The sequence below is a fragment of the Thermobia domestica genome, chromosome 2 (assembly GCF_964235325.1).
Source record: "Thermobia domestica chromosome 2, izTheDome1.hap1.1, whole genome shotgun sequence".
In the NCBI taxonomy this organism is placed as follows: Eukaryota; Metazoa; Arthropoda; class Insecta; order Zygentoma; family Lepismatidae; genus Thermobia; species Thermobia domestica.
The window spans coordinates 68264851-68291299 of NC_137455.1; the positions used below are offsets into that span (position 1 = coordinate 68264851).

The window sequence follows — 26449 nt, forward strand, 5'->3', positions numbered from 1 at the left end:
GCAAAATAAATTCGTGTGCTAAGCTTTGAGTTATCTTGGTGTTTAATGCAAATTTGCAAGCATCCATAATGGATAATCGGCTACTTTTTCCTACACTTAGAATTGTATTTATTTCAGTAATTATCAACCGGCGTACCGCGGCACACTAGTAAGTCTGGAAGTTTGATCAGAGCCACAATTTTAAAGAAATTAATTGTCAGTAGTATTTTACTGATCTGACATTAGCACACCGTTATGAATTCTCGTGGTGTAGTTAGCTTTTCTACCATGGAAAAAGTTTTGTAGACTATTGGCACAAACTAGCAGAAATCTCTTGATGATTGTACTCTTTTGAGGATATTACTTTCGGAACTTTTTCTCTCTGTAAAATTGTGATTGTTCCTCAGGATTGCTAGTGAGCCTGGAAACAAAGGTAAAGGCATTAGGGCTGCCGCAAAAAATAGGGCGAGAACCACTGTTCGCTTTTACACCATATCTCGGATATTCAACGCCAAATCCAAATAGGATATTCCTGCAATATTTTGTGCTATGTGTGTAGTGAAGATATCATTCCGAAAAATTTCAGTCAAGATAATGAGTAGCGGGGTAATTCCAATTTCGAGACGTTAGCCACTAGACTACAGGATCAGGATAGTACAGTTTGACTTTTTAATGTATATACGATTTTTTCAAATTTTAACATTTCGGTAACGTTGAGGGTTTTCGAGTTGTAAGTTTGTTACATATTTGTTCATGACACAGAACCATTAAGTTTAAAGACTGCTGAACCATTTACACTTGACCGAAATCGTTGAATTTGAATTTAATTCATATGTCTTTAGGAATATTTGGCTCAGGCCAGACGGATGATGAAGGAATGAATTGCTAGAGTAAAGAGAGTGGGAGAACCTTGAGAGAAAAACCACGCACGCGGTATTGCCCATCACAAAGTCCACATATCATAAACAGGGATTAGACTGACGATCCATAGCACCAAAGGTGGGCCTTATTGAAATATTATGGCCCTACACAAGAATTGTCTAAGATCTTAATATTACTGATATAATTTAGAATTTCTTTATGGTCTTTAGGAAATTTCACCCTAAGTAAAATGTTGACAGACCGCTCTCACAAGTAAGGGACCATATGGTTGTCGCGCAAATCAGATGCAGACATACGCCATCTGATTGAGCATGAAAAGATATGGAGAACACAGAAATTTAAGGTGCTAAGGGCCATAGGGAGCGGAGCAAGGAAAGAGGAAACATTGAATGTCGGCAAAATTGAAGAAAGTCAGGAATGACGGGAAAAGTTAATTTCTTGCAAACAGGGAAAGAAAGTCAACCAAAAGAAAGAAACTAAACATAACAAGGGCATCAAGGACGAAGAAAGATCATAATCAGGGTTGCCATCCGGACCGCAGTGTTGCCAGCTCTGCATAACATTGATATGAAAGATATAGCACAGTATAGCAATTCATGCTAAGGAAAAATATTAGTAACACAAAAGACAATTGAAAAGACTCTACACGTGCGTAAAAAGGTTTAACGATAGTCGTGAGTGAATAATGTACATGAGGGAGGACAAATATAGACATGAAAGTGAAGGGGGTACACATGATAACACAGAAACGAAAGTGTTCGGGAGCATCGTTCCATGATGATGATCGTTCATCACAGACACATTAGTGTTCTCCAGTATTAATGTGTGGCAACGTGAGAACTTTCTCCGCCTTCTGTCATTTGTTCATTACCAGTTTTCCACTAGGCGATTCCAAAAGATGATACGCTTTGCGTTTTTCAAATGTGGCTACTCCAATGAACATCCTGGACAGTTTGAAACACCTTCCGTATATTGCTTTAAAAAAAGACTCACAGAAGAATGCTGCAGAGACGCGTGTGATCAGCTTGCTTTTATCCGCTGTGCTCACTGCGAGAAATGTTTGTGTGTTGACCATGCATTCATTCGTGATCTTCACGTCAACTGCAATTAAACTACAAATGGTGTGTACTGTTCTCTATTTTCCTCCATTTGTATTCACGCGGGTGTAACATTCACTCACGACTACATTAAATCTTTTTACGCACGTGTACAGAGTCTTTTCAATTGTCTTTTGTGTTACTAATATTTTTCCTTGTGCATGAATTGCTATACTGTGCTATATCTTCCATATCAATGTTAAGCAGAGCTGGCAACACTGCGGTCCGGATGGCAACCCTGATTATGATCTTTCTTCGTCCTTGATGCCCTTGTTATGTTTAGTTTCTTTCTTTTGGTTGACTTTCTTTCCCTGTTTGCAAGAAATTAACTTTACCTGACATTCCTGACTTTCTCCAATTTTGCCGACATTCAATGTTTCCTCTTTCCTTGCTCCGCTTCCTATGGCCCTTAGCACCTTAAATTTCTGTGTTCTCCATATCTTTTCATGCTCAATCAGATGGCGTATGTCTGCATCTGATTTGCGCGACAACCATATGGTCCTTTACTTGTCAGCTCTCCAAATTACACTAATGTCACACAACATATTTTTTATAAAGTTATTTTTTTCTGTTTTCCTCTGACGCTAGTTTCTGTTCTTCCCAGAAGCTAAGAATATGTTACCATTGTTTAAACAGAAATAGAAATTGGATAAAAATCTGAAAATTGGGTTTCGAATGGAAACTAAAGTTAGAGTAACCCGCCGCTATAAGCGTGTTTCATAATACATCATTACACGCAGTTTAAAAATATTAAAGTAGTAGGTTACACACATATATTTAGTTGCTATCTTCTGCTTTCTGACATTCCACAACATTGCGGTATTTAACCGTAGCTATCCATATTCCATTTTCTACTATTGAAACAAAAGTAGCGTTCTGATGGAATTTAATCCTTCATCACTTGAATTAATATTTCTTAAAACAACATTAGTCGTTATTTTAATGATTTTAATTGTTTTCCTGCTTTTCAAGTGTCGTTTATTTCCTCTTCATGAATATTGTGTTTCGTTGTTGTTTTAACAGTAAATGATAGTCCTATCCATACAGACTCTGAAAATTAGTGAGCATTAAAATCGTTAAAATAGTGACTGGCGTTGTTTTAACAAATCATGATTCAATTGTAATCTTTTCCCATTCTCCTTTGTGTTCGTGTAACTATACCTTCTACCACGTCTTAATGGTTACAATTCTCTCGCAAATGGCGGCCTAACCTCATTCTTCTTTGTTCTTATTTACCTTATCGTTATTTTTAATCGTCAGTATTTCTAGCAGCTCCTCACTGCTCAACCCAAATATTCCCTGCACATATTTTGAAAGCTTCAAGCCTCTAAACAAATTCTTCTTTTTTTTCTCAAAGGCTTCTTTCACCATTCCTACCCTTTTATTTACAATTTACAATTTTTGTAATCTTCACTAATAACACTATTTTGATATCTAAAACTAGCCACTGTTCTACTTTATTCCCTCCAAGTTCTATAGTAGGCACCGGGCTTTTTGTTCCTATCACGGATACTTTCGTTCTTCTACATTCATTTTCATTCCAAATTCTTCAGTTTGGTTTAATTATGTTTTGTAGAATAACTATCTTGTTAATTTTCGATTAGCTTTACATTACATAACACTAAGCTATTTTATTATCTTCAACTTCTTGGTTACAGATGGCAGGATCGATGTGGCAAACCATGAAGTCAAGGGCTCAGAGAAGTAAATATATACTTGACACGGCTCAGTGGAGTGATTGCAAGTTCCTGGTGGGTGTTGAACCGAAACAGGAAGTGAGTATACATTCCTATTGAATAAGTCTCAGGAAGTAAGTATAATTGAATAATACATACCTATCGAGACCTATATTGAATAAGTCTCATTGTTATTCAAATGCTTCTTAAGCTTTCATTTTATTAAAAGCGTCATGCGTCACAGTTGGTACTATTGTGTCATTATTAAGAATATGTATGTCACCGTTAAGACACGAGAAACAATAAATACTATATTTTATTTAACAGTACATTATATTTTACATATACTGTAAACAAGTTCTACATTATTACAGGGTGGGCCTATGAGACATATTTATATTTTGAATACTGCGAGCAATGACAGTCATACCTGTTTCTCATATAACTTAACAATAAGCACAATAATGGGACTTACTGATACATGTTCTATTTATTGTAGCAGCGAATCATCGTGATGTGGACTGCCGTTGAAATTTCGTACGTCATATAGGCGTTCTTAAGTATTGGAAGCTCCATCATCACAGAACAACTGCGTTTTAATCAACATTTTAAGAAACAGACAGCACCATCTCGAAACGTCATACTGCGTGCTGTTCACAACTTTCGTGAGATCCCAAACGCGAATAATGGCCTCCTGGGAAACCTCGATTGTTGCATAGTGCAATAAACATTGAGCGTATGTTTAATGCCCTGGACCAAGGTCCAACTCGGCAATCGTGTCTTCAAGTGCATATTCCAAGTACCAGTGTGCGACTAATCTTTAAAAAGAACTTACAATAGTACCCATACAAGCTACAAGTGGTACACAAATTGTTAGACCAAGGTAAGGTTTAACGAACCATATTCTGTGCTTGTCTAATCATCAAAGGTGATGACTTTGAGCAACACCTTATCAAGTCCGACGAAACTTATTTCCACCTTAGTTGTTATGTCAATAAACAAAACTGTTCATTCTGGACTAGACAAAATACGCAATTGTTGCAAGAGACACCATGGCACAGTATCAGGGTTACTGTGTAGTGTGCAGTGAGTCATGCCTGTGTGATAGGTCCCTATTTTTTTGAGAACGAACATAATGACACCGTCACAATCATCTCCGAGCGGTAAAACACAATTCCCGAAATGAGACAGCTTGGCCTAAGAGACATGTAGATGCAGCAGGATGGTGATATCAATCATACTGCAGTAGTGTCAGTGACACTTCCCGGGACGCGTCATCTCCAGATTCGGTTATATCCATTGGTTAATAAGATTTTACGATGTAACTCCAGTGGAGTATTTCCTGCGGGTTATCTAAAGAAGAAGGCGTACACCACAAAGCCCACTACCACCAATGAACCGGTGGACAGAATCCGAAGGGAGATAGCAGCAATCTCTGTCAAAACTCTGCATCAAACTGTGCTTAACATGATTGTTTGGGCCTTTTTCGTGTGCTCTGATATTCTGGAATTGTTAATGCTTTGGCTTCCTCATAAATAAGGGACACCCTGATTTATGGAGCTCTTAAGTTCACCACCACAGAAACAAAACATCTTAATTACATACACTCTGTACCAAGCTAATCCTGTTTGGATTATTATTATTACCTTGCTTCGTTACGATCACGGGTTTTATAAGATTGTAATGCTAATATGTACACTCATGTCCAAAGTGATTATCGCATATCTATAACTGTCTTCTTGTAAGAATATAATTTGAGAATGATTTTGCAGGGTACTTTTAATACTGATATAATCGGGAAATGTATATTTGTGGTAAATTTCATAGGAAAAGAATTATAAATACGAAAATTAGAATGAGTAAAATAAAATAATTCTAAATGAACAAGAAAAAATTTATTTTCGTTTTATTGTTCTTATTTACTGCTCTTTTGACATGAAATTTGCCACGTATATGTCTTTCTCGATTATACACATACTAACATTATAAGAAATACCGGACGAATTCGTTATCAAATTATATCCCTGCAAAAACATATTTATAGACATGCGATAATAATTTTGGACATGAGTGTACATATGTACGTTATTCTGCGATTACCTCGGCCAAGTATGGTACACTGAGAAAAATCCATTATCCGGACAGCGGTATATTGTACAAATACAAGGATTCGTTATGTTTACTAAGGAAATCTGTACGGAGCGTACTTTATACATATACTACAGAGGTACTGCCTTTTACCCGCTTAGATGTTACATCATGTCGCTGCAGGATGTCTGACATCTAACAATTTTCCGTATTTTACATACGTATACGTATGTTAAATACTTCAGCTATACGTTATATACGTCCATCTGTGTGTAAGATCCAGACCGCCTATAGACACTCTTTCTTTCGCCATGGCTGACGTCATTGAACTATCGTCTTTTGCTTGCGAAACGAGGTTGTTTACAAACGGAACAGAAGAGAGGAAGGAAACAAAAGCCTGGGTAAGTACAATAGTTAACTATTACTTTAGTTAAATATTCCATTAATTATATATTCTTTTAGTGTAACTTGCTTTAATATAGTACTAAGTAAGTAATGTAGTTTATGACTACAATTCTTACTATTGTAACTCGTAAATGATTGAGGAGAATGGAATGGGTGAATCTGAATTTTGAAAAAACTTTGAATATTAATGTTTTGAAACATATTATGTTTCAAGGTAGCAAAATGAATGTTATGTGTTTATTCATTCCATTTTATATGTGACGATTTATTACTTGGTGCAGATTTACTACAGGACTGCTTAACATAATTGCTAATAAACCGTTTTCAGCGCGGAAATTTCCTTGTGTAGTGAAGATTTAGGATTTAGATTTCTGGGCTTTCGGCATCAATGGCCTTGTTACCCCATATGAGGGATGACTTTCCTCGGCGAGTACACTATCCGGGGAAAGGAAGGGAAGAAAGGATTGGGGAAGGAAGAAAACGGCCTGGGACCTATATGTTAGGTACCACTCCGGCATTTGCCTGCTGTGAATGAGGAAAACCCAAGGAAACCTCATTCAGGATGGCTGGACTTAAAATCTTTTGATACTTTTTCGACCGAGTTCTCCCCCGGGATCGAACCCGGAACCGTTCGCACCGAAGGCGAGAGCGCTAACGACTACCCTACGCGGGGCCACTTGTGTAGTCTAGAAAACTCATTTTTACTAGGATATTTGCAAATTTTTTTTTTTTTTTTTGCTTTTAGTTTAACGCCCCATGATTGTACATCAATGTAAGAGAGAAGGTGACAATGAGATACATGATAATGGTGGAATCAAGAAAATGTAAGGAAACTGGAAAGTCTTAAGAATAACCACACCTACAGTGTTCACCAAAAGGCTATTTGTCGGGAGCAGGAATCGAACCAGGGACCTAACGCGTCAGAGGTAAGCGCTCTACTACAAAGCTTTCTTTTGTTTAAAGAACTTGTTTACATTGAAATATATATATTTTACGAAGATACTGACATATTTTACAGCCTCACTGAAATTTAAAAAAAAAAGTAGTCAGGGAGAGTTTACTTGTCAGATTTTTATTTTTTAATTTAATTTATTTTTATTTTTATTTATTTTTGCTTTGTTATGTTCCCTAGTTAATTAATGTTTGGGTTACTGAAAATTAAAACCTTTTTAGTATTATTGTTATGTCATCACTTTGGAACCAAAAAAGTTAGATTTTTTTTCTTGTGTTTTCATATAGGAAGTTGGTAAGTTTGTGCCTTAGCATTGGTTTCTAGAACGTAATTGAAGGTCATGTTGAGTTGAGTCTTGGCGGGTTTAGAGTTCGTGAAGTGTCAGGCACTGCTTGTGCCCCTGTCTTCTGTCTGTGATGTTTCCTGGCTTTGGGCTGTGAGGTATTTATGTTGAGGAGTACCAACGCAGGCCGCGTGATATACAGGTAGCTACAACACAGCTTCAACAGCTACGAGTGCCAGGTGTTCATCTTTCGTTACGGCGTGACTAATGCAGTATAGTACTAGGTTCAAATTCTATGGGTGGTAAAAATGGTCGTGGTGTGGTAAGAAATACAACGTAATTGTTATTAGTTTATTAGTGTTTCTTCATAGTATAGTTTCACTATTTCTAGAAGGAATTAAGTATTAACGAAGTAATAAATAAGCAAAAGCACACTTTGATTGGCGTTAACTATTTCTCATACTCCATTGAGAATGTTTTGATCCTCAGTTGCGCAAACATTCAGTGTGCGTTTTTTTGTTTGCTTACACTGCCTTATAGATGAGCTCCCTCGTGGCTAAGTGGTTAGTGAACACGCCTTTGGCGTGGGACACCCGGGTTCGATTCCCGGCCGGGGGCCGCGGTGGCTCAGTGGTAGAAGGTTCACCTCTGGTGCTTGGGGTCCCGGGTTCGATCCCAGCCCCGCCAAGTAAACCTTGTGGTGGACAAACACCGTGTGCGTGGGTTTTCTCGGGGTTCTCCCGTTTCCTCCCACTTTCTTCATTCCACTATTTAATTCATTACTCATCACCGTCTCCATTAGCCTAACCGGCATAACCGTAGGACATAAAACTCAAAGATTTCATTTCATTTTTTCGATTCCCGGCCGGAGCTTATGTGGTTCGGATTCCACGTTAATCTGTAGGTCCACGTCTCATACAGCCTTGCTGCTGAAAGGAACGTTAAAATCAAATCAGCACTGTTTTACAGATGCAATTGTTCGATTCCGAGTTCGAATGAAGCTTTTTACGGGCAGGGGGCGACTTTTATATATACAATCCAAGGATTTTAGTTATTAGTCAGTGATGCAATATATAGACCTATATATATTACAAAATTGAAAGTGACTATGTTTGTGACTCTTAATCTCTTAAGAGCTGCGGTGGCTCAGTGGTAGAGCGTTCACCTCCGGTACTTGGGGTCCCGGGTTCGATCCCAGCCCCCGTCAAATGAACTTTGTGATGGACAAACACCTTGTGCGTGGGTTTCCTCGGGGTTCTCCCGTTTCCTTCCACTTTCTTCATTCCACCTTTCATTCATTGCTTATCATCAGCGTCTCCTTTAGCCTAACCGGCATAACTGTGGGACGTAAAACTCAAAGGTTTCATTTCATTTTTTCTTAATCTCTTTGGAATCTTGTACTTAGGTTCACAGCGGAAGCGACGAAATAACTCGACTCATCCATTGTAGCTCTCTTCGCAACCAGTTTCCAAAATGTTGGCAATAAGTTTGCGAAACGGGATATGACGACTCCAATTTTGGGTGAAAAGTCGCTATAAAAAATAATAGAGAAATTCATTGTCTATAAGCATTGTTTTAAAGTTGTAGATGTAAACTAAACAATATGTTCTACTCACTGGCGCAAATCCGGGGGGGGGGGGATGACGGATACATGTCCCCTCCAATCTTGGAACTGAGGGGGACTTCTCCCCAATAATCCGATTTGAAATGTGTTTTTTGGGAGAAATTTGATTATTTTTGTCCGATTGCTACAAAGGAACGTGAGATAAAATAGATGTCCCCCAGAATAAGCCTCAAATCTGCAGCCTCCCAACGCTGAAGACAACTCTGATCCTCCACAACATTGTTTTTCAACTTCATAAGTATTTTGGACATCGTCAAAAAAAGTATGGTAACGGTCTTACCCCCCCCCCCCCCAATGTTGAAGACAGATTTGCGCCGCTGGTTCTACTCACATCTTTGTAAATAGGGCGCAACCAATCCTTTAATTCAGGGATCATTTCAGGTTGTTTCGGGTACTTTTGTTCATATTGTGGTCAAAATAGTTCCGAAATAATTAACACTACAGTACTTACGTTAAGCAATTTTTTTGTAAAAGAAAAAGTGCAGAATAATTAAAAGACCCCAAAGGACAAATATAACAAACATCTTCTTCGCCTTTATTCACGCAATCTATAGCTAATCTTGTTGCTATCGGTAATGATGTATTACGTGTGTTTCTCAACGGAAACTCTGCGAACTAAAGGACATCAAGTTTGTAGTTGTTCTTCGTTAGAGGGCAAGGGTAACATAATGCAGGATTGTGGGGCAGTGAGTATGCTGTATTTCCAAACTCTTCATCAGTTGCGCTGATTAAAACAAACAGACAGAAAAAAAGAACGTAAAAACTGTTTTGAACTAATAATGCTTCTCTACAGATGAACATTTTGTTTGGAGCAAAAAGTCGCTAAATGTGTAAGTAGGTAAATCGTCATTTAAAAATCACCCAAAAAAGTCTCCAATCGGAAAAAAATATTTTTTGTCGCTATCGTAGGGCGACCATACGTCCCGTTTTGACCGGGACAGTCCCGTTTTAGTGGCGTGTCCCGGCCGTCCCGTCAGTAGATGGAAAAAGTAGTATTCGTCCCGTTCTATGTAAATGAAAGAAGTAAATAACAAACCCAGTATCTTTACTCCTTTTAAAAGTATTAATAATTAATAATAACAAAGAGGCAAAAATTGAACTGAAATTCCCTATATTAAACATACTCTATAGTTCGCAGTACTGCTCGAAAGGCAGCAGAGGTTTTAGCAGTTGGTTGTGTGTTGAGCAAATTTCAACGTGTCTTTCCTTTTTCATAAGTACCCGCTCTGTAACAAAGAGAGAGAGGAGGAAATCTGATATCAAGGCACTGATAAGAACAAAGGTAGATCTAAAAGTCTACTCGCTTTTTCACGTACCTTTGCACCTTTCAAAAACAAACCGCGTAACTCAATTTGTATCACTCCGCGCACGAGTATGCAGTGATTGGTGCAGGAGAAAATGCTTCGTCTGTTTCCCGCAATATTTCTGCTTCTGCACGTGCATGTAATCCTTCACTGGTAACCTTCCTGCCTGCATGACAATCATCAACTATAGCGCGCGCTCTGGGTATTTGTCAGTGGTTGTGGCTGTTTGCTTGTTAAATTTAATATTTTTGTGTAAGATATCAATCCACATGTAGGGATGTGCTTTTAATTGAAACTAAAATGTTCTTAGTGTGATTTAAAAATACAATAATTGCTACCTAGGTTGAACAAGTGGAATTTCTTGGGGACTATTTTCTTATGGAAGAATAATGGTCATTTGGCTTATTGTCAGTGTTGCTCACTTCTGATTATATTTCGTTTTTTTTTTTTTTTTAATCGTAGTCAGACTGTTTAGTCAGTTTCAGTTAACTGGGCTGCAAATGTCCATTATATTACCCAAAAGAAAAACTGAGCCCTAGTACTATATGTCTATTTAATATATTAAATGCATTATACTTCGGATAATTGGATATAAAAAGTTGTAGGCCTATTATTTTAAAGATAAGTAAGAAAGAAAGATAAAAGCTATTTCACCGATTCGAAGTAGCGTAACGTCTGATGTTAATTCTGTATGTTATAATTAGGGGTAAAAGTGGATCTGTAAAGGTAGGGGGACGGTAGCAAGCGGCATGACGTCACGCCGTCCCCCCGCCTATCCTTGCCCATTTTAATTTTTTAGGAACTGAGGGACGCCGTACATATTTTTCCGAGGTCGGGGATGGCGTTCTTCCGCGTTCCCCCACACTTTTACCCCTGGTTATGATTCGCATATCGATTAAAAGAAACGATCGGGTTTAACCCTTAACATACCCTCTAGGGACCCCAGAGAGTGATTCAAGGTGACCAGACGTCCCGTTTTAGCCGGGACAGTCCCTTATTTTCAACCGCTGTTCCGTTTTTTTCTGAATCTCAAACGGGACGCCTAAATGTCCCGTTTTTAAGCAAAAATGACCTTTTTGTCCCGTAATTATTCAAAATTTAAATGGTCAATGCAAATTCTACCTCTTCCGTACCAACACTCACTGGGGAGGTTCAGCCGTGCCTAAAACTTCTGAATGTTCCAGTGGGAATTGAGTGTTCTGTGGTTCATGTGGAAATTGAGTTGGAATTCTGAGTGTTCAAGTAGTTAAAAGTATTGTTGTGCTGTACTTAAGTTGGAAACGCTGTGTTATCATTCTTACTTGTATATTTTGTAAATTGAAGTCCCTGCTGAGTCCCCCTCCGCCCACCCCCCGTCGCCGATTCGTATGCGTCCCGTTTTTGAAAGTTAAAGTTCTGGTCACCTTGTATTTAGTGATACTGCTGCAACTATAAGAATCAATTTATTCTCAATTTTTATGTGTGTCCTGCATCCGTTTGGGATATACTATCTATTACATAATTAGATCAACGATGCGTTCGTTAAAAAAATACAAAAAATAAAAACATACTTGAAAATGTAAAAGCTCCATTGCTAAACTTGTATTTCAGATTTACGAACACAAAAGTATAAAATTGTACGAAAAACTGAATATTGTTAAAGTAAACATAATATTTGATGTCAACAATGCACATTTAAATTAGGTAAGCTTTTAGACATAATAATAATAATAATAATTTGAGTTGCAACACTATGTTGAGAAATTAAAATAATACTTGGGGTCTCCAGAAGACCCCAGCTTTGTAAACAACGTTGACGAGTTAGGCTTGGTACGGTAAGGTTTAAATGAACATTTAAGAGTCGCAAGAATGATTGTCCGTTCTCAGGAGTAACAAAATATCTGAAAAAATCTTCAAGGGATACTAAAATTGTAATATATTCAATAAATAAACTCTCTCGCTTTTTTTAAATGAACAATTATTTGATCCACATGTTCTCTTGCCTCTACTTGAGAGTTACGTAGTGATCCGAAACAGTCTTGAAATGGACAGGAGTAAAGAGCATATGTTTTAGTAGATCTGCTAGTCAAGCTAATAAACATAGTAAGACAACAGAGACTAGAGAACATAGTAAGATCCAATAGCTCTGATTCTAATTTTCCATGTTATCCCTTGACGCTATGGGCAGGCTAAATAAAAATTAGTAGTGATAAATTGAATATTTTGAACCATTAATGCGAACTCCCTGATATCAAAGGACGAGGATTTATCGTCAACCACGATTAGCCATGATTTGCAGTTACAGGGAAAATTTAAGAGATTGTTCAGCCCGGCTTCCAGGCATGGACATCCGCAGGACTTTTTCAAGGGGGTAAAATACCGATTCCAGGGGAGGACAAAAGACCGACACACAAACTCAGTCGCGAATACACAATATTTTGATACACGAGGGCACATAATACATCAAGTAAAACAACAGTTATTTACGCGCGTATGCTTTTTAACTAAAGTAAATAATCCGTAATACCAGATACTATAGTATTTAATATGAATATATTAAGTGTTACAACATTTAAGTAAGCAAATTAGTATGTCTTGACATGCACTTCCAAAAACCTTTCAAAACAAAGGGAGGCAACATCCCCTTTCCCCCTTCCCCACTGCGGGTAGCCATGCTTCCTAGTGTTCTGTGTCTATATTTATATGCTACTTCAAAGATTCAGGAGAAAGAAGATGCATCTTGGTAATATATCAGAAGTCATTGCCATTTCATTTTCAATCTCCCGCTCTTCGGTTTGTTTCTTAACTTGTTAGCTCGAGGTTTTCTATAAACTTTTTAGTCTGTTAGTTGGCAACATTTACACACTGTCGTCTGCATTGTTTACAAGGGCTGCAAAGCTTCGTGAAAAAGCGTATAGGGTTGCAAGAACCTGTCCCGTTTTTAACTGAAAATTTTATGGTCAACCTACGCTATCGTTGAGGTCGAATTCCCCTTATTTAGCGACTTTACCCAAAATTGGCAACATTGACCCCCACCGAACAACCAGGGTTGAATTCAGGGGGTAGCCCGGGGGGAATCTCCCCCCCGAAGAAAATTCATTCCCCCCCGGAGAAACTCCCAAAATTTCAGTCACAAAATGTAGAAATTACTTCACCCAATTATTTGCTTTTCTGTCCGTGTACGTGCAGACGAAATCCGATCTCTCAATATACATATAAATGACGCAGACCCATTCTATATAAATGTTAACATGTAACATCTAAGATAGAATACCAAATAGTGAATAAAACTTGTATTTCTTAACGCTATGACTGAGTTTGGCAGAACATGAAATTGTTAACTGTTGAAGAAAGGTTTGTATTTTAGTAGGTACTATACTCTCGCCCTATATTATATATTAGTAGGTAGCACTAGCACAGGTTGAGATACGAAAGGAAAGATCTTTCGATCATTCCATATAATCTCTCATGTCAGCAGACTTCAGTTCTTGAAAATATACAGTTCCTACATTATTTGAAATAGGGCGCCTAAATCCCATTTCTCGCATCGGAAGTAACAGACGTAAATGTGTTTTACGATTGTTAAAGTAAACACATCTTTCTTTAATTAAAAATAATTCAGTTAAAGGGTGAGATTCAGTGGGCGTCATTTAGAGGGATCAGGGAGGAACAGTTATCCCTCCTTGATTAGAGACTTATATAGAATTTATCAATATGATAATAGTATATAAGTGAAAGATTGCTATTGAAGGTGGCCAAGATCCTGCTCAGTGCCGTTCCATGGGGGAGGGGCAAGCGGGGCGACGGCCCCGGGCGCCGAAGTAAGGGGTGAAAAATTCGGGAGGGAAAAAGAAAAGAAAAGAAGGAAAGAAAAACAGAGGAATGAAATACATGTGGACATATATAAAATGAAAGGAAAAAAGTAATGAAAAGTGCTCAAAATCAAGGAAAAGCAGGGTTTACTTTTTAAAATTTTCCCACCTTTGGCGGCTAGTCTGTCGACCTCATTCATATATACGGGGATGCCGTCGTATACTCTCGCGCCAAGCGCTGATTTTCCACGACATGGCACTAATCCTACTGAAGATTTCGTCAACTAAACTATTGATGTATATGCAGTGAAGAAACCAAGGCTAATATGTTTGATTTAGAATCAGAAGTGTGAGAAAGAATGATAACTTTTTATTAAGATATTCCTAAGTATGTTTGTTTTAGGAGAAAAAATATTTCAGTTAATTTAAATCTTTTTAAAAATTTTTACATTAGTAACAAACAGTAATTACTGAATATAGGAAATAATAAAAATAGTTACTGTAAATAGCAGGAAAGTTTAGTGTAAACTATTTTTGCCAGTCTTTATTTAATGTTTTAGATGAAATCAAACGATTGTTTTCTTAAAATTATAATCTCATTGAATATTTATCAGCAATTAGTCTCAATATTAGGTAAGATGTGTATGTGAATGGAATTGTTAAATATGCTGCTTTCTTGAAAAAAATACAGAAAAATAACCCTCCCCCGAGCAGTTGACATTCCCCCCCGGGTGTAAATGTCTGAATTCAACACTGCGAACAACACCCCGTTATCTTTAGCCTAGCCAGCATAATAGTGGGACGTAAAACTTAAAGATTTCATTTCGAACAACACTCCCAGAAACCTATTGTTATACCATTCCCAAAACACCCTTTTGTACAGTTCTCCCTATTCGAAAAAAAAAATTGTAAATAGCAGTGTTCATACATAAATATGGAACTCAATTTCCCTGAATTTTCCAGGTTTTCCAGGTATTAATTTTTCAATTTCCAGGTCTAGTGGAAGAAACTAATAGTACGAGAACACATAAATTTTAAGAATACTATATTTATATATTTGAGAATGGCCACCCTTCTCCCCAATGAACGATTGCAATTAAATATTGAGTCACAAGAAAATAAATAATTAAAATAAATAAAATTTAAGTTGAAAAATATGAAGTTGAGAAACCTACTAAGGGAATTATATAATACTTTTGTTCCATACTTGAATACATTCAAAATATACAAAAATATTGGCTTGGGGAAGAAAAAAGGGCCCGCGAGATTTTAACTGATTCTTATAGTACTCGACAACAGAAATAAATTACTGAAACAATTTTCAAAATCGGCGCAGGTAAACATGCAGAAAATCGCATTTTCATGTACCGGTTCAAAATGGGGAAGAAAAGACGACCGCGAGATTTTAATTGATTCTTGTACACGACGAGAGAAATCGATTAGTGAAGGAATTTTCAAAATCGGCGCAGGCAAACATGGAGAAAATGGCATTTTCATGTACCGGTTCAAAATGGGGAAGGAAAAAGGTTCCGCGAGATTTTAACTGATTCTTGTAGTACTCGTCGAGAGAAATCGATTAGTGAAGGAATTTTCAAAATCGGCGCAGGCAAACATAGAGAAAATCTCATTTTCATGTTCCGGTTCAAAGTGGGGAAGAAAAAAGGGCCGCAAGATTTTAACTGATTCTTGTAATACTCGACGAGAGAAATCGACTAGTGAAGAAATGGTCAAAATCGGCGCAGGCAAGCATGAAGAAAATCGCATTTTCATGTATCAGTTCAAAATGGGGAAGAAAAAAGGGCCCGCGAGATTTTAACTGTTTCTTGTAGTACTCGACGAGAGAAATCGATTAGTGAAGGAATTTTCAAAATCGGCGCAGGCAAACATGGAGAAAATGGCATTTTCATGTACCGGTTCAAAATGGAGAAGGAAAAAGGTTCCGCGAGATTTTAACTGATTCTTGTAGTACTCGTCGAGAGAAGTCGATTAGTGAAGGAATTTTCAAAATCGGCGCAGGCAAACATAGAGAAAATCGCATTTTCATGTACCAGTTCAAAATGGGGAATGAAAAAGAACCGCGAGATTTTAACTGATTCTTGTAGTACTCGACGAGAGAAATTGACTAGTGAAGAATTGTCAAAATCGGCGCAGGCAAGCATGAAGAAAATGGCATTTTCATGTATCAGTTCAAAATGGGGAAGAAAAAAGGGCCCGCGAGATTTTAACTGTTTCTTGTAGTACTCGACGAGAGAAATCGATTAGTGAAGGAATTTTCAAAATCGGCGCAGGCAAACATGGAGAAAATGGCATTTTCATGTACCGGTTCAAAATGGGGAAGGAAAAAGGTTCCGCGAGATTTTAACTGATTCTTGTAGTACTCGTCGAGAGAAATCGATTAGTGAAGGAATTTTCAAAATCGGCGCAGGCAAACATAGAGAAAATCTCGTTTTTATGTTCCGGTTCAAAATGGGGAATGAAAAAGAACCGCGAGATTTTAACTGATTCTTGTAGTACTTGACGAGAGAAATCGACTAGTGAAGAATTGTCAAAATCGGCGCAGGCAAGCATGAAGAAAATGGCATTTTCATGTATCAGTTCAAAATGGGGAAGAAAAAAGGGCCCGCGAGATTTTAACTGTTTCTTGTAGTACTCGACGAGAGAAATCGATTAGTGAAGGAATTTTCAAAATCGGCGCAGGCAAACATGGAGAAAATGGCATTTTCATGTACCGGTTCAAAATGGGGAAGGAAAAAGGTTCCGCGAGTTTGAACCGCTACGATGTATGTTCACGAATGTCCCCGTCTTCTCAAATTTAGTTAATTACTGTGACACTGAAACATGTGACACAGAGTCACATTGTGGATGACTGCAATCGGCAACCACTGCACATATACTCCTCCCGCCCCACAGTTTGATTATTTCGATCCATTCCTCACGTGCTAACGGCATGGTTCAACATCTGCAAGAAAGAGGTAAATGTAACGTTCAATTGGCAATAGCTTTTCACCAAATTAAGCTGCATGAAATCTGATTGCATATTTGACATACTGAGAAAATTCTAGTCCGTGGCCATATGTATCACATATCCCATCAATTCATAAAAATTTTGAACACAAAATTACGGTCGTCCGTGTGACGTACTCCCAAAAGGCCTAATGTGTATCACCCACCTCACATTCAATGAAAGCACATCCGTGTAGAATTTAGAAAGGAACTTCTTATGATGTATACAGGATGTCTCAAACGTTCCCTGACATAGGATAACTCTGTTATTATCAGAGTTACAACAAAATGTAAGAGGAAAAACATCTCGAAATATGACGTTTTCAATCTAAAGTGAACACTTTTTAAAAAAAATCGGACGAGATGTTTGTGCTGTATACTCTTTATGCACCCAATTTTAAATGAAAATGCAACGTTGTCATTTACCTGGACCCACAACATAAGTGAATGAAGTTACTGTTTGAAACGGGGGCTGGCCATCGACATGTTAGCGTAAATGACAGTAACTTCACTCACTTACGTTGTGGGTCCAGGTAAATGGCAATGTTGCATTTTCATTTCACATTGGACGCATAGCGAGTGTACAGCGCAAACGGGTCATCCGATTTTAAAAATTCCTTCACTTTAGAATGAAAACATTATATTTGGAGACGCTTTCCAAAGTAGTATAATTTAGTTTGTTTAAATTTACAATTTAATACAAGTAGATTCGGATTTATATGCGTAGGATTTTGTATGCATCTAACTAATGAATTCTTTATTTTCATGCTTAACTTAGTGACTTGGCTTTGGACTGCAACTGATTATTGTAACCCATTATTGCTTGAGAAGAAACAAGATATCCGAATCTTCATTTGGAGAAATCAAACGTCTATTGGAAAGCTGGGGATTACAATCATTAATTTCTACATTTCAAGGTGCGTAAATTATATATTCTGTGTTTGTTGTTAAATTACTATTACTATTATTGGGTTTAGAATCAATCAAGCACTTCATGATATTTTATGGGGATCAAGATGGGTGCCGGATAAATAAGTATTTGAGCGTCAGGCTCTTATTTCTTTTCAATTTAATATTTAATCAATGATTATTTTTCTCCCTCATTATTCCACCAAATCGTATTCCAAGATCATATATCCATTTTTGATCGATATATCCATATTTTTGATCTCTTTCATATTTCTATATTTTCGATTTTTGATATTGTTTATATTTCGATATTGCTGTATTTTTCGATATTTCGAACAAGTTTCGATAGTTTGTCAATATCGATTATCTATATCTAAATTCGGATATCCCAAAGCCCTATCGAACCCTCTCCGAAATGAAGTTTTTGGCTATGGACCTGATTAGGGATGCGCACGAGACAAGACGAGACAGAATTTTTGTTACGAAATTCGAGACGAGATAGAGCTCTTCCAATAGAAACGGATCCAGTTTTAGAGACGAGACATAATTTTCGCGGCACCTTTTCGAGAGGAGACAATCTCAAATCTTTTCTCTTGCGCATCCCTACACTTGATCATGAGGTATCAAAAAAAAAAAGTTAATGAGAAATACCGGTAACATGTAAATACAATATAGGTAGCTAAAACATTTTTGTTTTCATTTTTCAGTAATGCATTATTATTAATCTCAGGGGGGCGCGGTGGCTCAGTGGTAGAGTGTTAACCTCCGGTGTTTGGGGTCCCTGGTTCGATCCCAACTCGCGCCGTGTGGACTTTGTAGTGGACAAACACCGTGCTCGTGGGTTTTCTCGGGGTTCTCCCGTTTCCTCCCACTTTCTTCATTCCACCATTTCACTCATTTCTCATTATCTCCGTCTCCTGTAGCCTAACCGGCATAATCGTGGGACGTTAAACTTAAAGATTTCATTTTTTATTAATCTCTGTATTTTATAGTGTATTCTCAAGCTTAAGGTGATGTATAATTAAATTTTGAATTCAGTTAACTTATTTTGTTTCTCAGATTGTTTTTAAAATGTATGTACAAACGTTTATTTTGATTCTTGAGAGTTTAAAGTGACGTATAGTTATTAAACATAGTATTTAATATTGTACTCTTAACGTGGAAGTGATATACAGTTAACTTTTGAATTCAGTTAATATTTTTCTCTCTGAAATTGCTTTAAAAAGTATGTAAAAACGTTTTTATTTTATTTCTTGAGTGCTAAAAGTGATGCAAAGTTATTAAGCTTACTACTTTATATTGTATTCTTAACCCTAAACTGATACACAGTGCGTTTTTTGAATAAATTATGTCAAGTTACTTGAGTGACGAACACTGGTAGAAAATCCTGACTACTACTGGAACATTTTGATTTTAAGGTGACGACTACTGGTGCAAGGATTTTAAAATATTGTTTTTCCTCCAACGGCTACTCCTTTTTTAATTCTAACTACATGGTCATTATAGGAAGGGTCAGTGAGTCTTTCCAACTATGGTACAGGTCCGACAGATTCACGATGCTCAGAGAAGAGACAAAATAGTATGTTTTCAACCTTAAAGTGAGAACCACTGGCGTTTTTACCCTGCTATGCAAAAGTAAGTGAGTACTCCAATGGAGTTCCAATGCGGTACTTAATTTCTGCGTTTTAGATATATGGAAATACATGTCTCTAAAATGTAAAGAACTGTTTTTTTTTTTCTGAAAACTGCAACTCGGTAAGCCTTATGGATACCGAGGTATGGGAAAATAAACTATAGGTATGTGGGGCTTGCATACTTGACGCTACAATTCGGAAATTGAATTAAAATATGACTAACGGCTATCAAGATGTTGTCAAATAAAGGGAGGACCAACACAGTTAAGGGGTTTTCGTGTTAGATGCTAAAATTTCCGAAATCGGTCATGGAAAGTTAATAAACACCAGTAGCAATTTCATCTTAAAGTAATTAGATATCTTCATGGAGTGTTAGAACATCATGGAGTCTACCAAAATTAAATTTTAAAAGCTTTTGAAAATATAATCTGACATTTGTAAACAGTATTTGAAATATGTGTTTACCCAAAACTTCCAGCTAGTACATCTAACATCTGGAGAAACACTGTGAAATAAAAGCGTACGAGATCTTGAAATTTCGGAAACAATTATTGGTGGCAACAAAATTAAATAAGATGGTACTTCTATGGGTTAAATGAGTACCTCAGTACAATTTCGATCGAAAGATTAGTTCAGTCCTAGGTTTTCTTCAGGCAATTCCAAGGGTTCATCGAGCTGTGCAAAAGAATGAAAATTCGCTGTCAATATCTAAGATAGTAACCAAGATATAAGGAATTATATATTTTATGACGTAAAAATAGAGATCTTTACGGATTTGTACTTTTGGCTCTTTCCTATAAGAAAAAAAATTCAGAAAACTACTGTATATACCTTAATAGACAATTCAGTGGGCGGGGACACAGTAGCTTAGTGGTAGGGTATTTAACTAATCTTTTTTTGCAGAAACTATTGGAGTATTCACTTAACCTGTAGAGATACGATCATACTTAGCTCCCTATTTAATTTTAAAATTAAATAAAAGGAAATATTTCAGTGTAGCGACCCACGATTATGCATTTTAGTCTCAGGGAGATTATGATTAAAGCAAGTGAATGTTGTTGACAGAATTGATGGAATGCAAAGGTGGGAGGAAAGAGAGTACCCCGAGAAAACCCACGAATACGATGTGCACTACAAACTGACTTGACCGTGGATCGAACCAAGAACCCAATACACTAGAGGTAAGCACTCTACCCCTAAGCCATCGTGCCCTCGCCCATTTAATTGTCTATTAAGGTATATACGGTTGTTTTCTGAAATTTCTTCTTCTTACAGCAAATACTCAAAAGTACAAATCCATGTGGGTCTCTATTTTTACGACGTCATAAAATGCATAATTCCTTATATCTCGCTTGCTATATTAGATATTGACAAAAAATGTTCACTTTATTTCAGAGCCCGATGAACGCTTGGAATTGTCCAAAGAAAATTTAGAGCTGAATTAATCTTTCGATCGAAATTGTACTGACGAGTCTGAGGTACTCACTTAATCCATATAAGTACCATCTTATTTAACTTTTGTTAGGATCAATAATTGTTTTCTGAAATTTCAAGATCTAATACGCTTTTATTGTATGGTGTCTCTCTAGCTGCTAGATGTACTAGCTGGAACTTTTAGGTAAATACATATTTCTAATACTCTTTACAAATGTCAAAATATATTTTACAAAACTTTTAAAATTTAATCTTGGTAGACCCCATGATGTTCTTAAACTCCATGGAAATACCTAATTATTTTAAGATGAAATTGCTACTGATGCTTATTAACTTTACATGACCGGTTTCGGAAATTTTACCACCTAACACGAAAACCCCATAACTATATGGATCCTCCCTTTATTTGACAATATCTTGATAGTCATATTTTAATTAATTTTCTAAATTGTACTGTCTAATATGCAAGCTCCACGTACCTATGGTGTCGCTTTTTATTTCACCATATTTCGGTAACTGTTAGGCGTACCGACTTGCGGTTTCGGTAAACACACACCTCTAACGTTCTTTAAAACGTTATTAAGACATATTTTAGAATATTTAGAAATGAGAGTTCTGGGAATATCATGGTACCCGAAAACCCCCATCAGGGCGTGTGTGTAGTGTATTTAATTGAAACTACTTTTGAGGTTGTTGTAAGCCCTCGTAATTACTTTTCCGAAACTGCACCATCTAGTACGCAAACTCCACAGTTCTGTAGTGTCGCTCTTTATTTTCCCATATCTCGATATCCATAAGGCTTACCGAGTTGAGGTTTTCGGTAAACAGATGTCAGTTCCTTACATTTTAGAGACATATATTTTCATATATCTAAAAAATACAGACATTAGGTACCCCATGGTAGCCCGAACACCATTGAGGTACCCACTTACTTTTGAATGGTAATACATTTTGAGTTGTTGTTCAGCATCAATAAACACTTCATAGTTTTTCTACGTGCAACCCAAAAGTCCATACCTGACCGAACAGATTTTGTCCATTTAATCTCAAAAATGTTAAGATACTTTGTATTGTTAAGTACAACCAAATTAAGCACACTGAATATAACATTTTAAATATTTTCTGATTTTTGTTGCAGGTATTTCGTGCATCAAACCAGGATTCTGCTTGAAAGACAGTCAAAAGAAGCAGTGTAGGTTGTGGCTAAAAGTACGTCCTTTCTGAAGACAGACTCAGTTGTACTTACATTATTTTGTACGAGTATATAACCCTAATAAAGATACTGTACTACAAATTATTTCTTTCTTCCATAAATTATAATAAAATATTATCTCTGTTTAAAGAAAATGATTGTTAATGTTAAGTCATTTTAATTCTTTTTCTCTGTAATAAGAACATTATCCCTAGCAATATTTTTTATCTTTGTGCTATTGCGATTGGATGAAGTAAAATTCTATACGAAGCACTATTATTTCAGACATGCATTAATAACTAATGTATTGTTCTGTATGTAAGACAATGTGTATACTGAACATGTCTAGCGAAGGTGTTGTTTTAATACAGAATCTATAACTCAGCTTTTCAGTAGTCAACTTTATTGGGAATCCGAAGAAAGAAGTTAAAAAAAAAAAAAAATGTTGGACTTACCAGCGTGTGTGTGTTCGAATTCTGGACTAATCCAAATTATCCAGAGAAATCATTATATATTTCTTTGTTGCTATTTCAGATGTATCCTTTATCCAAGTCGTATGAAACGGAGACTTCATACATCGCTATACTTTGTATGAACTATGTTCCGTATTTACTTAATCACTTTGTAACTTTCTCTAGTGTTGACAAGGCCGCAGGTGTCAATCGAATAGTTTAGTGTTTCACTCATGTCACCTTGTGACTAAGGTACGTCCTGTCGGTATATATATGGTACTGGGTTCAATTAGCGATAAAATACATTTTTAGCGTTAAACAAATGCAAAAATCTACACGAAATGAGATACCGTGATCTCTGACTTACGGATAACACCAAGCAACTAATGGTACTGAGTGTGATTGAGTTTACTAATTACTATTTGGCTAAAATCAGTGTTCCTTTATCTATAGTTCTTTTCGTGCTTTGAATTGCAAAGTTTGAAATAACCGTTTTAAATTATTGTGTATATATATCTTCCGAGTAATTCTGAGAATCATTGCTATTTCTTTAAGCAATGTATGAGACTGTTAAATTGCTCTTTCCTTAAAATGTTGCACTAAGAAAGATGCATCCAGGAAAGTCCAAATTTGCAGAATGTCTATAGCAGGGAAGAATAAATATGTTTAGTCGATGGCTGCACAACGCCTCCGCTGTCACCACGTTGTCACACAGCGAATACAGCGAACGTTTAAGAGTATTCTGCACTTACTATTAGGTATCGGCCTGGGAACTTTGGCGCATCTACCCAGTCTCCTTCTTGGTGTTTCATTTTTAATGGCGAGTACTGAGTAGGAATCATATTGTAAGCGAATACGTTTCCGGCTGACACCACACTTTTAATTATTGCGACATTTAAAAAAAAAAGACATACCTGTTAATTAAAATGTACAGAGAAGTTATTTCTGGAAAATTCTATTCAGGCCTCTTGTGGTAACAACTGCACTTTAGTAGAAGATACTATTAAGGAAAAGAATGAGGTAAAATAATCTTTATATCGTACAAGCAATGGATGATAACAGCTTAATAAATGATTGTACGTAAATCTTGTTTGAGTTTGAATATAGGATTGTATAAGGCTGTGCATTTTGCATTATTATTGAGGTGCTGCAACTAACTAACTGCAAACCATATGATAAATTCTTACAGTAATATATCACATATTGATTTACTCTGTATGGAAACGAAAATAGTTTAATATATGGTTAACCTCCTTTGTGTTGTGCCCATAATTTTAAAATTAACGCTTGTGTCACTTTTCAACACTTGACTTTGCAGTAGCTTTCCAACGAATTAGCAGGAAGCCCAAACTTATAGGACACCCTGCAGGTAAATACATTTCTTTGGACAGTTTCACTGCTCCAAACTAAGATTTGAAAAGTGTAGTATTGTTAATTTTATTATTATTGGCACAAAGGAGATCAACCATATTTTAAGCTATTTTTGTTTTCATACAGAGTAAAACAATATTTGACAACATTACAGTAAGAATGTATCATGCACTTTGCAGTATGTTGCAGCACTTTAATAATGGTGCACTATACGTACACTCTAGATCCTGCATATGTCCGATCCATACATTACAAGAAGGCAATACGTATTCGATACAGGTAAAATCTGTATATTTCATATGGACAACCTATTAGCTATATACATCCAATCTATACATTACATATGGCCAACCTGTACGCGACATACGTATAATCTATATGCTGCATGCAGACAGTCTGTAAGCTACATATATGCACTCTGTATGGTGCATACGGATATTCTGTATGCTGTATCTGGACAAGCTGTGTGCGACATAAGGAAAATCTGTATAATACATACGTACAATACGTATACTGTATCTAGTCGTACGTATGGGGCACAAGTACAATATAGATGCTGTCTCGGGGTTGAACGCAAGAAACATACGTACAGAACGTATATTGCATACTTCTTGAAATCATGCTCCGTCCTGATAGTCAGTGTATGTCGTCATTATTAACCCACATGCTACATACGACCCTGACGTCACAAAGCTAGATATTACCTCCGTATATACTTGTTACTGCAGATAACGTCACACGAATGACGTCATTGCACTTGTGCAGACAGTACGTATAATACATACTTTTTCAGCTATACGTTTGCTGCAGGATGTTATATACGGTTGTACGTTAAGTCCAGAAACTACAGGAATTACGAATGTAACCTACGTTTTTAAGTATGCCACCTACATTTTTTTTTCTCAGTGTAATAGTGTCAATCGATCAACATCTTCACGAGCAATGGTAATTCGTTAATACTGGCCATCCATACATCATATTCCAAATATGTGAAGAAGTTAGATTTTTTTAGGTAAAATGTAGGCCATATTTTAGGTTAAATGCGTTTTGACGTTAACAGATTTTTTTGCTTAAACCTACAAAAATGTATGGGTTAAAACCTTACATACTTGGGTTGCGAGGATATAAAGCATAGAGTATTGTTGTTTAAGCTGATGCTAAACAGATGTGTTTCCCAGAGTTTACAAGATTTTTATATAGTTAAGCCTCAAAATGTATTAGTGAGGTTAAAACCTCACATACTTGAGGTGTGAGAAGATATATATATGATTATATGTCCAATCCAATCCAATAATCCAATATATATATATACCAGCACAGACTAATTCATTAATGTAAGTTTTGATTAGTATGCATTATCATCCCTCTTTCTGGTTAGTATGGGATCTCTTCCCAACTATTGAACTTCATGCCCTCCGCGCGTATTCACCTTGACGCTCCCATCTTAGACTTTTTGATTTTAGTACCTGCTCAATACCCTTCGATGTGTAGCTGTTACAAAAGTCTGTATTATGTAACTCTTTATATTCACCATTTGTTCGCCCGATTCACGTTCTTTTCAAAAGTGTTCCAAACAATGGTTTCGCTATGGTTGTGTCCTGCGTCTGTAATGGTAAAGTCTCAAAATTTAACCTTTAATGTCATACATGAGATATTTTTGTTTTACATATTGTTTCCAAAGTCCTGCTGTTTTTCTGTTTGAATAGATTTGCTCTAAAAGAAATTCATAGAAGATATTGTATAAGTGCAAATGATGTTTTTAGGGTTTCTAGAATGCACAAACGGTGAGTTTAAAACTAGAACGTATGAGTTTTAAAACTTATTATTTTTTAATTTACTAAAATAATAATAAAACTTTTTCTTTATCGTTGTGAAAAGAGAAACTCATTAAACAAATAGTCCATCCACAATTTAAATTTTTAAATTTGCAGTAAAAATAAATGATAACATGCATATAAAGCCTACAGTAAACGTAGATTAAAATGTGTAAATAGGGATTCTTAGTTCACTGTTTCTCTTTTACGAAGCTTTATAATGTTAATAATATAACAACTAAAAATACTATTGGCTACAAATACATCGAATCAGCTTAGTTTTAACGATGGGAGAAGAAAATGAATTATTTAAGATTTATTCATTTACGCGAGTTGAGCAGTATGTCAGTTCAGAAGAAAAGTCGGTTTTCGATAATTTTGTAAGTGATAAAAGAGAGCAAACTTGCCAACTGTTGTTTTTCTATTCTATACTCAATATTGCTTCGGTGACTTTTATTTAACCTTAAAAGAAAAAAAAAAATATTGGTTGTTTCATAGTTGTTGAAAATCTATCGATATTTCTTTAATGTTTATGTTTGTTTAATATTTCACTATCAGC

The 26449-nt window shown here is 36.4% G+C and overlaps 1 protein-coding gene across 1 annotated transcript in view; it reads left to right on the top strand.

Annotated features, from left to right (window-relative positions):
* Positions 1-26449, top strand: part of LOC145672610 (BTB/POZ domain-containing protein 2-like) — a 72833-nt gene that overhangs the window by 18186 nt on the left and 28198 nt on the right. Inside the window, exon 2 of the mRNA XM_081741771.1 lies at positions 3617-3733. Within this exon, the coding sequence (XP_081597897.1) occupies positions 3617-3733 (117 nt within the window). The remainder of the gene's footprint in view (positions 1-3616; positions 3734-26449) is intronic.